This window comes from Podarcis melisellensis (assembly GCF_964234715.1).
Source record: "Podarcis melisellensis genome assembly, chromosome: 6".
Taxonomy (NCBI): domain Eukaryota; kingdom Metazoa; phylum Chordata; class Lepidosauria; order Squamata; family Lacertidae; genus Podarcis; species Podarcis melisellensis.
Window position 1 is genome coordinate 41,950,512 of NC_138538.1, and position 12,289 is coordinate 41,962,800.

Below are 12,289 nucleotides of genomic sequence, written 5' to 3' on the forward strand. Positions count from 1 at the left end.
GTGTAGTGTGTGTTGGACCAGGACCTGGGAAATCAGGATTCGAATCCCCACTCAGTCACTGGATGAACTTGGGCCAGCCATTGTCTCTTAGCCTACCTCACAGGGTTGTTGTGAGGGAAAATAAGGAAGGGAAAACCATGTATGCTGCTGTCTTGAGCTCCTTGGAAGAAAGGTGGGATAGAAATCAAATAAATAAATAGAATTTATTCATTCTATTCATAAATAGAATTTATTCATTCTACAGGCCTCATTCTGCCCCTACATGCATGACTATCCTCTTTTTGAACACAGTGACTTTGACAGGCTATGAATGGGCAGCAGGTATGATCTCCAACGGTAAAAACATGGAAAGGAAATACCATTTTGTGGGCACAATAGGAGGGAGTGACGAACTGTTGGAAAGCAGCTTCTTTCATAACTAGCACGCATCACTGAATATTCCTTAACCCATGAAACTACTTGTGTCATTAGTATCTTGCCACTTCAAAAACCCAGAGGAAATTCAATGGTTAAGGACTCCACTTATGGCATACCGCTAGGCCGACATAAGCAGCAAAAAGAAAGAGACTATGAAATTATGCAATTGGGTTGGAATAAATGACTCTCATGGTCCCTCCCAACTCTACAGTTCTATGACTCCTTGCAGTGGCATGAGCGAGTAAGAGAGAACCTCTGTTACAAAAACCACGGAAATATTAAAAAATAAGGCACCTATAAACTGTGTTGAAATCCAAGTAATTAATGTGTAGCGTTGAACCACAGAGAAGATATCTCCTACTTCAAAACCCATGAGTTTGTTTGATCCCAAGTCAACCTTAATTCTGATGTTCCTTTGATGAAAATGGATACAGATATACGTGTTCTTTTTATTATTCCAGACTGCAGCACCGAATTAACTAGTATGACACCGATGCTCAGTTCTGAGTGTGAGTTTGGTACCTGCTTTATCCTTACCAATGTTTGTGACACTGGCCAACATTTAACACAGAGTAGTAAAGATGGGTGAAATCTGCTCATCTCAGTTTGGACTGGGCTGGGGTTTTTCAAGCTTTTTCAGCAAAAGAGAATTCTTGGAAAACAGTAGACCATCCCTACGATTCTGTGAAGCTCACCAAGACCCAGCATCTGGGAGAACCACCATCATCGCCAACTTTCTTTCATCCTCCCCCTTCCTCGTTTGTTAAGATGGGCTGAACTTAAGGAGGGAAAACAGCAGCCTAGATAGTTGTCTCAAGCTTTTCTTCGAAGCTCAAACCAGACATGATGTCACTCACACAATTATCAGTTCTGTTAATGTTTGAGTGTTGCTTTTTTTAATCAAGTAAGTAGCAGGTGTCGGGGGGCTAATCTGAATCAGGATGCTGGTGTATGTGTATGTAGTGGCTTTAAGCCTGGGGCCCTACTGTAGTTCTAATCTGAACCGAGACTTCCTACAATTTCCAATGCAAAGAGGCCCCAACTACATTCTGGGACTGTAGAGGGGGAGAGGAGGGTTACCTTCCGAACTCTAATCTGGATTGGGTCCCCTGCTCTTGCTATTTACTTTCTAAAAACCCATTCCTGTAACTGCTAATTGTGGGAATGAAATCATGCCTATTTTGGCTTTTAAATGTCCAGCTTTCTGCAATAAAGGCCCCTGAGTCTGCCTAGATATTCCACTGCCAGTGGGAACTCTGGGAACAGTGGTAAAGAAGGGAAATGGAAAACAACAAGAAGAAGAGTCCAGTAGAAGCTTAAAGACTAACAAATCTATTACAGCACAAGCTTTCCTGGATGACAGACTCTTTACTGTTTCTTTGCACCCACAAAGTAACAGATCCCCTTCTGGAATATGGCAGAAAGAATCACCAGAGAACCCAAAAGAGCCATTAGGAGAGAAGTTAGTTACTTGCGCAGGAGGATCTCAGAGGCTCCTTTGCTGTACATGCGGAAGCTCCCATCTGGGTTCTTCAGCACCGTGCTCATGGATTTGCGGACCGAGTTGAAGGTGTACACCTTGTAGAGTTTTTCCTCTGGCACCTCATTGCGGACGGCTTGATAATCCTGCTTCAGGTCCAGCACAAAACCCAGAAGTGCACATTCCGTCTTGTTTCCAACTTGACGTGGGAGGCCCCCTTCTTTCTCTGGTGGCTAGATTTCCCAAAACGAGTGTCAGGTGATAAACTAATGGCAAATCACATCTAAACAGCCATGGCCACTTGCACCCTATCTGAATCTGGTAAGCACAGAACAGGAAGGGAAAGCCAGTGATGCTTAGTGGGTACAGCACTGGACTTGGACCAGGAGCTGTGGGTTCAAATCCCTACTCAGTCATGAAGCTCCCTGGGTGAACCTGATCTAGTTGCTGTCCTTGAGCCCAACCACCTCAGAGGGAGAATAAAATTACAATGTGGGGATTGGAGGAGAGGATTAAACCAAATATATGCAGCTATCATATGAAGAATCCTTTTGGGTCAGAATTCCCCCTCTCCAGCCTGGCGGTGATCCTGGTAATTATCAGCCCCTTTAGCTCATGCTCTTTGCATTAAACAAAAAACCATGCATGCTAATGCAAAGAGGAGTTTAACTTTCTGTCTGGTTTGACCCCAACTCTGAGCTCCTTGGAGCAAAGAGGCAACAATATGCAATGAAAAACATTTGGATTTGTCCATGGTGGGTTCCTGTCACTAGAAGAGAATTTCAGAGGTAAAAATGACGAAAATCCAAAGTGAGTTAGCTAGATGGCTGTTATTTTTATCTTTCAGAAGTCAAAGCCTTAATCTCTTTAGGCTTCAGTTTCTATCTGTGAGAAAGGGATATTAGCAGAATTTCCTTACCTGTCAGATTTGTGAAGCAGAGACCTCTTCTGATCTCAGACTGACTGGTGGGTATTCAGATTTCTCCTTGTCAGTCCCAGATCAGAGGAGCCAACTGCACGGCACTTCCCTACCTCACTGGAGAGTTTGGAAGGTTTATGTATATTAGACATTTCAAAAAGAGCTTCATATGCTATTTTTTTCCAGACACGAAGATTACTTTCATGTTTGAGAAAAAAGTGCATTTGTTAACACATGAAAGGCACGGTGTGTTTTTCTGCTGCAAGCAGCCAATACATGTAACAGGGATCCAAGTCTGAGAACAGAGATCCCAGCAGACGTTGCTTTTCCCTACACAGAGATTAATCCTGTTAGAAGTGAGACCGACCGTAAGTTAGTGACAAATGTCCTGCTCTCCTCCCTACAAACCTATTGAGGCTCTTCTGTTGCTCGGTAAATATGCTGCAGATCAGTGTGACAGCTGATAGTGTTGGTTCACAGATTCACCCAGGCAAAAGAACATTGATGGGGAGAGCATTTGCAGCAGAGGCTGTTGCATCCCTCCATCAAATTAAAAAGCAGGCACAGTCCACTGTGAGCTTGATGTAGCTTGTTCAAGCTCCTCCTCCTCTGTCCATCTGCCACTCAAAAAGCAAAGAACACACTTTGGGGTCAGGGATGGGACAGCAGGTGACAGAGGGCTGCCTCAAAGATGAGAGAGCCCTGCCTGCCTCACTCCTTTCCCTGAATGTTTATAAAGTGAAGATATTTATTTTATTTAGGAAGATTAATAAAACAGCTCTCTAAGCTGTCTCGTAAGACGATGCCAGCATGGTGAAGCTCACAGCATCTTTTTTCACGGTGGATCAGAGGGATTGCAGCTCAACCTCTGGGATCTTCTGGAGAAAATGGCACTGGTAGCATCATTACACAGAAAGCAGCTTCACTTTTCAGACACCAAAGGAAGGAGAAGAAGCTCGGTTAGGCTCTCCTTTGAGGGAGCTGCTTTCTCCATCTGTGGCCCCATCCTGGTTCCCAAAAGAGATCCCCCTCACCTCAGAAACAGGGTCATAGGCAGCAGAAGGAACTGGACATTTTCAAGCATTCTTGTGAACACTAAAGATATGCTTGAAGATAACAGATTTAATTGTGGGACAAGCACAAGGATGCTTGTCCATCTTTTGGTTCTGTGGTGGAAGGAGAGAGCATGTGTGCATCGCTGCATGCGTGTTGCACACAGGCACAAATGGAAAGGAAAAGATAACACCAATGAAGTCCACAAGCGCCTGGGCTTGTGCATGGAGTGCCTGGTGCACACTATGCTTTATATACATAGGGAAGAAGTGTGTGTGCACCAATCCTTCCACCACAGAATGGCAATCTTCAGGTGGATGAAAGGCCCTGCTAAACTCCTCTCCTTGGTGAACTAGACGAAGGGTGGCAATGCTAGCTCCTTCACAAAGCCAGGACTTACCAAGATTTTAGAGGTGTAAGCAGAATTTATTGCAACGCCGTTGATGATGAGGTCCAGAGTCTTGGGCAGGATGGCTTCTGGGTCAGGGATCTGTCTGTAGTGGGTGTCCCCCACATAAGCTTGGACCACAGTCATACGGTTCATGGTGAGAGTACCTGTCTTGTCTGAGCAGATAGCAGTGGCGTTGCCCATTGTCTCGCAAGCATCCAAGTGCCTAACCAGATTGTTATCTTTCATCATTTTCTGTGCAAGGGAAACACAGGAATCACTAAGAAGGGTTACACAGACTCAATGGCAAAGAGGCAGACTGGCCACTGAACTAATGCAAAATACTAGTCTCTTTCTGCAGGGCCTGCAAAATGGAGCTGTTCTGACAGGCCTTTGGTTGGGGCCCAGTCTGACCCCCCTCTTTTTTTGTTATAATACCCAGTATGTAAGTGGCCTCCCTAACCCTTTCCACCAGCTCATATAAGACCAGCACAAACAGTTGGGCCTGCTAAGCACTCAATGCTCCCATCCTCTATAGTCACAGTGGTACCTCGGGTTATGTACTTAATTCGTTCCGGAGGTCCATTCTTAACCTGAAACTGTTCTTAACCTGAAGCACCACTTTAGCTAATGGGGCCACCTGCTGCCGCCGGAGCCTGATTTCTGTTCTTATCCTGAAGCAAAGTTTTTAACCTGAAGCACTATTTCTGGGTTAGCGGAGTGTGTAACCTGAAGCGTATGTAACCTGAGGTACCACTGTATAGTTGTAATCCATGGGTTGCCACCTGATTTTATTGTGCTCCAAATTTTATTTTAAGCTGTATTTTAATTGATTGTGTGATTAATGTTTTTAATGTATCATACTTTGATGTTAGCCTCCCTGAGCCTGGTCCTGGCCAGGGAGGGCGGTGTATAAATGAAATTTATTATTATTATTAAGCATGAAAGAAATCAAAGTAGGGGAGGAAGCAAACCTGCCTCTTTGGGAAATAGTTGTAACTAAACAACCCCTCGGTGATGTGCCAAACAATATTATTCTTAAATGCCACATTAGAGTAAAAATGAGAGAGAGATGAACAGACCTCACATCTATCTTAGTTTCTATCTAAGCATTTGGTGTAAGAAGTGGAGGCCGGCTCGAGTTGAGTAAATGTGCTTCTTATTTTAACATTGTAAAACTCCGACTCCAAGTGCTTCTAGCCACTCCTTTCATGCACTCCAAAGAAAAAAGCACCTTACTCTCCACTTCCTTGCACAATAAATCTGTTGTGGCAAATCCAAATATAGCCTTTCCCCCTAAAACTGAAGAAAGCAACCCAACCTCCAGATCCAGCCCTGCCCTGTCTCTCCCAACCTGGCAGCCAATATCAGGTCCAAAATCTCTTCTGGCTTCCAGCCTCTCACCTTCACAGAGTAGGCCAAAGAGATGGTTACAGCCAGAGGCAAGCCTTCAGGCACAGCTACCACGAGCACAGTGACACCAATGATGAAGAACTTGACAAAATACTGGATGTAGATGGGGGTGCAGTCGGCCAGCCATTGCCTTCCTTGAATCCCGAAGGTGTCAATCACAAAATACAGCACCAGGATAATGACTGTGATGGCTGACATAATCAGGCCTGAGGAGGAGGAACAGGGACAGAAAGAGAAGGCAGGTGAGGGCAGACCACCAGAAGATCATAGGGTTGGCTGGACCACAGTGATAATTTTATAGTTGCCAACCTGGACTGAGGGGTACTAATCAAAGCTTACTGATTTTAGGTCTCACATTGGAGAGAACTGCAATGCACCAGTTAACTTGCACAAGAGCACTTCCTCTCTGTGTCATCTCTCTCTCCTCCAAGAGGTGTAGAGACTACAACAGAGGTCAGTGTGGGGTGCTTGGTTCCCAATGTCAAGCATCACTGTCACTTAGCAAGAGGGAGAGATACAGGGTGCTCAGTGTAGGGGCATGAGCAGCCGCAAACCCAATCTGACCCTTCTGCCATCGCCTCAGCAGCAGGCTGAGCTCCCTACACCTTGCACTCCCCCCTCTCAGTAAGCAGCAGCAACAGCCAGTATCAGGAAGGCAGGGGCGAATGCAAAGTCACCCCCGTCAGTCACTGCCACATGTTACCAATGAGACAATTTTGCCCCGCCTTTGAACTCATTACTCAGGATGAACCTTCTTTTCTCGGCCTCGTAGCTGCAGAGAAATGGTTGGCATTGCTTGTGCCTGCATCTGCTCTGAGAGCAATTTGCTCAAAGGCAAACAAAAAGGAACAGTCTCTCTAGCGAATTTTATTCATTCAATCTTCCTATTCTCCCCCTTTTTTGAAAAAGTCATGAATCAGGATTTTTCAAAACACTTGGGTTAGCAGGGCTGGCAGGGAGGAAGTCTTGGTTATTTTGGCCAATTGGGGTGCAGTGTCAACTGGAATCTCAGCTGGACCTAGGAAATAGGAAGCTGTCTTCTACTGAGTCAGACCATTGGTAAACTTCTAGCATTGCACAGTCTACACTGACTGGAAGTGACACTCCAGGGTTTCAGGGCAAGAGTCTCCCCGCAGAAGCTGGGAGCAAAGTATTATCTGCAGACGCTGCGGATTGAACCTGAGACCTTTTGCATGCTCTACCACTAAGCTATGGCACTTCCCGTAAGCACTACATGCAAATGTAGTATGTATTTTCTTCCTTTACAGAAAAGCTGCTTTGGGAGTTGGAAATTCGGAGCATAGAGGCTGCTCCTGTTTCTCTGCCATAAATGGTTCCTCCTAAAACCAGCTTTCCTCCAAACAATTTCTTGTAAAGGTCTTTGGGGTGTTGTACATGTTTGCACTTAGGCCCTAAGGCAACAAATTTAATCAAGAGCCATTCTGACATCATTCTGATATGGATCTTTGTACAGTTACAGTGGGAAGGAGGCCACCACACTTTAAAAGAACAAGGAAATTTAAACCCAGCCAGAACTTTAGTTCATCTGGCCCAATATTATTTCCTCTGACAGTCAACAGTTCTTCGAATTCCCAGGCAGCTACCTGAGACCCTTCAGCTAGAAATGGTAGGACTGAATTGGGAACCTTCCATGTACAATGTGTTCACATTACCAGTAAGGAAGCAACAGAGAACGTGGCATTCATACAGATGTTTTCAGATTTAATCCCTGGTTTTCCAGTTAAAAGAATTGCAGATAGCAAGGAGAGAAAAGACCCTGGAGAGGTGTTGCCAATCAGAATAAATACTGAGTATGGGGCTGGGTTGACAGAGCAATCCTATTTACACCTACTCATAAGTAAGTTCTGCTGGCTTCATTCTGGTATGATCCTATTTAAGGGCTTGCCCACACTTCTGCTTGTCCCGTGCCTAGAAAACATGAGTCTGAGCGGTTTTTTGCCTGGCCCATACTTTTTAGGCATGGTCAAAGTGGATTTCCCCTTGTCCTGCTCCTTTTACAGGGAAAACCTACTCTTTAGTGCTCAATCGGAGCAAATGTCAATTCAGAGAAAACCTGAATTGCCATTTGCTCCAATTGAGCAATAAAGAGTGGATTTCCCCAGGGGAAAGCAGTGGGACAAGAAGAAATATGGATAAGAAGAGTTTGGATTTGATATCCCACTTTATCACTACCTGAGTTAGTCTCAAAGTGGCTAACATTCTCCTTCCCCTTCCTCCCCCACAACAAACACTCTATGAGGTGAGTGGGGCTGAGAGACTTCAAAGAAGTGTGGCTGGCCCAAGGTCACCCAGCAGCTGCATGTGGAGGAGCGGAGACGCGAACCCGGTTCCCCAGATTACGAGACTACCGCTCTTAACCACTACACCATACGCCCTAAATGCACACAGGATTGCAGCCTAAGTCAGATTTTGAACACTTGAGTGGAATTGCACTTGACTTCTTTCATGCTTGATTTGGATCTGCCTTCCTTGCCCATGCACAACAAACAAACTAGGGAAACAGCCTTGATAAACGGCCAAATCCTGCCTCTATTGACATGCTCACCTGCTTTTCCAATCTGAACTGCCAAACGGGTGAGTTTCCCCTGCAACACTGACTTCTCCTTCTTTGGGACCTTCACCTTCTTCTTCTCCTCCTTCTCCTCGTTTTCCACCCCTTCTTGGCTTTTCAGTGGCTGGATCTCCAGGGCCACACCATCTTGAGTTTTTGCTGGATCCAGGGCGAAACAAACAGTGGCCGAATGAGTGGGAAGAACAGCTGAGAAACACTTTAGGTGCAACAGAAAGAGAAGGAAGGACGGCACAGAGAGGGAGAGAGAATCCCAGTGCACAGGAACCCCAACAACAGACACAGACACTTGGTAAACCTAGACATCCAGGGAGCCCTGTTTCACATCCCTCCGGAACAGATGACTGAAGCAGGTGGCAAAAAAATCCCCCCCTCCCAAAGGCCAATACATTTCAACATCTCAGATGACTACACCTGGAAGGAAGGACAGCCTTGCTAGGAAGGCACAGGAGGCACAACTCTGGGGATCTGTTTCCCAGATCGGCTTGCTGATTTGCTGCATGTCCCTGTGCAAGGCATCTCCTCCATGAGCATTTCTGTAAGATGGAGTTATTGGTACTTACCTCACTGAGGTAGCAAGGTGGAAGCAGCGCAAAACCTAACCTGTGAACAGCTATTATACTCAGACTCCCATGGCATGACTAAAGTCCTCTGCTCCTCAGCAGAGGCTGGTACTGGCTGTTTTAGAGGCAAGTGCAGGCATCCAGGAGCGCAGATGGACAAAGTGCAAGGAACCTCTGTCCAGGCTCTGGGATGGTTTACAGCTGAAGAACTGAAAAGAGTTCAGCAAGTGATCCGAGCTGCTTGATAGTTAATATATGCAGGAGGTTCTCCTTATAGAACAGCAGATAAGATTAGCTCTTATTTTAAATCATCACCTGAATAATTGATACAAAACTAGAATTGTTTTTAGCTGGAAAATCTTTCCTCTGATCAGATCCCTTTCATTGATCATTTTAAGGCCTCTGGGAGCTAGTCTTTTTCACTGTACATAACACAACAATTGTGGAGTTGTTGGGTGGGGAGGGAAAGAGGAAGGTTAATTATGAGGGGGCAAGGACTGAGTCAACTAATAGGAAGGGAATCTGTGAGTCTGTTTCCCACCTGTCACTTTTGTGGTCTAGACCACAATGTCTTTGGAACCTCTCCAAAATACAAGAGGCAGATCCTCAACTGGTGCATATCAGCACAACTGCAGCAATCTGTGTCACCTTCCAGAGGCAAGGATTCAATCCCTAAAATCCCTGAAATAAACAAAACAGTTCCCCCCACCTTTTTTCTCTTCCCAAAGTGATGCAGGTTCAGATGAATGTGTACATGGCTGCTTTGTAACTGATCTGCACAGTTAGGATTGAAGGACATGATGGGGGAGTGGGGGCCAATCCCAAAATAACCCAAGAGTTCAGATCAGAAGAAGGGAAAACTCAAAACTGTTGAGAAAAAAGGAAGAGAAAGAGAAAGGAGAAGGTATAGGAAGAGGGAGAACAGACAGGTGCAGAAATGGGCTTCTTCACCATAGCCTGGAAAGAACAGGGGGTGAAACATATCAGAGAATAGACACTCACTTTGATTCAAAAGGCCATGAGAAGAACAGAGTGTAATGACCAGGTGTGCTGGACCCACCTCAGGCCCCTGATTAAAAAGTAAAGATTTAGGGGTTTGGAGCAGAATGAGATAATAATTGGGGTGATCCTGGGCATTTATGCAGCTTAGCACAATTCCACCAAGCTAAAATATTGTGGGATCCCACAGGATAAGAAGCTGCAATTTCATTTTCAGCACAACCTCACAAATTTAACTGTGGGGGGGGGGAGTGCTTTCTTATGTTCCTTGACACTTTTTGCATTTTTGTTTACATCTTGCGTACAGCAGCCTATCCTTTCTTCATGAAGAAATGAACAATTTTTGAAACTTAGGGACTGGAGAAAAATATGTATGACTAAAACCCGTCAGCCCTGAAATGCAATGCTCAGCTAGCAGGGGGTGCTGCAACGCCAGATATGGGAAGCTGCCCAGCAAGGACAGAAGTGGTGGGTGGTTAGCACTATGTTAATCATTACACCCTCTTCTAGAACAACAAGGCGAGATCCCGCCGTAGCAACAAAGAGCACAGACTCATGGGAAGAAGGAAGGAGGAATGCTCAGTAGTTAGTGTGGTGCTGGTTCAAAGGATGGAGAGGCTGGTTACCTTTGTTGCGATTTTCGGGGGCTCCGGGTTTTTTACCTGTTCAGACAAAGAGAGAAAGGGTGGAGCACTGAGCACACGGTTTGTGACATCGATGTCCCTGTTGGTGGACACCCGTATGCGGGGGCTCAGTGCTCTCTTGGGGAGGCTGTCGGACATGGGAGGAAAGCTATGCACGACACAGCTGCCACCTGGGCTGAGCACCATCGCAACAGGGCTGGAGAAGTCCAACGTTCCTCACAACTAAAAAGGCCACTGCAAATCCCCACCTTCCAGCTTTTGCCTTCGCTCTAATGGAAGCAGCAAGCAGCTGCAGAAACAAGCATCGCTTCGAATCAATGGAACTAGCCTTGGGACTAATGGATATCGGGGGAATGATGGTGGGGTTTGGTTCAGCTCCCTGCAACAACAAATGGGGAAGCTTATCCTTGGACTTCCATTTCATGTGGAATTTCTAATCTAGAGACTCCCAAACTCTGGTGCATCAGGCCCTCCCTGCCTCCCAAACCCAAATAAAACATCTTCAAAAGCATTAATATAAGGAACCTCTGCTCAGGTTACATTCCAGAGCAGCTGCCAAATGCTAAATAAAATTCTTTGCTACTCCACTTTCTTCAGGAAGGAGATCTTTGTATAATGGAAGAGCAGTACAGAGCTTGCCCAGAACTGTTCCTACTGAGGAATGAATCATATTGGGAGAGTTGCAGATTGACTCCAATCCTCTCTACAGGACAGTTCATAAACAGTGCTAATAGAAGCAGGCAATTAGAATTCATAATATGCCACAGCCATATAAGTCCATGGCCCACAGTGTGATGTAAACCTGCAAAGATCAGAGAGAGCATCCCCTCCAGCAAAGCAGCTTTGCATCATTTTCTTATGGATTTCAGTCTGCCCTCAGCAGACCTGAATAAAGTTTGGCATGCGGATTTTGCCAGATGCAGCCCTTTTAGTTGAGACTAATTAATCCAGAATAACTACCGCACCCTGATTTCCTACCAACCAGTCAATTTATGAACTTAAAAGAATAGGAAAAATCCATCCTTTTACCACTGATTCACTGCCCCAGTTTGTAAGTATGGAACAGCGGTTCAAAAAAGGAAAAAGGAAAAAAAGAGTGTGTTGGGGCAATAAATCTGCATTAAGTGACTAACAGCACACAACCCTACACACACACACTCATGCATAGGTTCCATGGAATTTGATGGGATTTGCACAAACATAATTATAGAGCCAGACTGAGTGAGGAGTGGAATGGTTATCCTGATGGCAATGTTTTGATTTTTAAATGTTCAGGATTCTTTATTTGTATTTTTCCCCCAGAAGAGAGAGAGAACCCCACCTCCACCAACATGACTACTTTCTTTATGCAACTAGGGCACATACTGAATAATATTGCTCAGTATCTTTGGGTGGGCTGGGCGGGGGAAGGGGGTCTGTTTTTACTATGGCCGATTAACTGGTCTGCTTGATTCAGCAGCAACAGTTTCTGCAGAGCTCTGTGGGTGTAGAAGCTCTACTAAGCCTTGGGGGTGCGGCTCAATTCATTTTGCACCCTCCAGGTACTAAATGATGTTTTTTGGTGAAGCTAGTAGCTACTACTGCAGGTATTTCAATTTCTTCCAGTTCCGAATTTCCAAAAGGTTAGGAAGAAGAGGCAACTCCTGTGCGTACAAATGCGCACACACCTGACTCTCCAACCCAGCTTCATCAATATATTTTATTTTTAGTTCAAGACAACAAAACAAAATTCCCTGGAGAGACAGTGTTGACTCCCATCTGGCTACTGGGGGAACAACAGTCTCTTCTCTGCTTCACTCTGTCCCTGTCTGTTTAATGCTTCC

General features: G+C 45.3%; 1 protein-coding gene across 7 annotated transcripts in view; it reads right to left on the bottom strand.

Moving 5' to 3' along the window:
- ATP2B4 (ATPase plasma membrane Ca2+ transporting 4) overlaps positions 1–12,289 on the bottom strand; it is a 165,964-nt gene that overhangs the window by 40,193 nt on the left and 113,482 nt on the right. For 5 of the 7 annotated variants that reach the window (XM_081914547.1, XM_081914553.1, XM_081914548.1 and 2 more), the window contains exons 7-11: positions 10,449–10,484; positions 8,237–8,401; positions 5,662–5,876; positions 4,270–4,512; positions 1,889–2,130 (exon numbers count right to left, since the gene is read on the bottom strand). In XM_081914547.1, the coding sequence (XP_081770673.1) occupies positions 1,889–2,130; positions 4,270–4,512; positions 5,662–5,876; positions 8,237–8,401; positions 10,449–10,484 (901 nt within the window). The remainder of the gene's footprint in view (positions 1–1,888; positions 2,131–4,269; positions 4,513–5,661; positions 5,877–8,236; positions 8,402–10,448; positions 10,485–12,289) is intronic. The other 2 variants (XM_081914550.1, XM_081914552.1) reach the window with 1 other exon arrangement.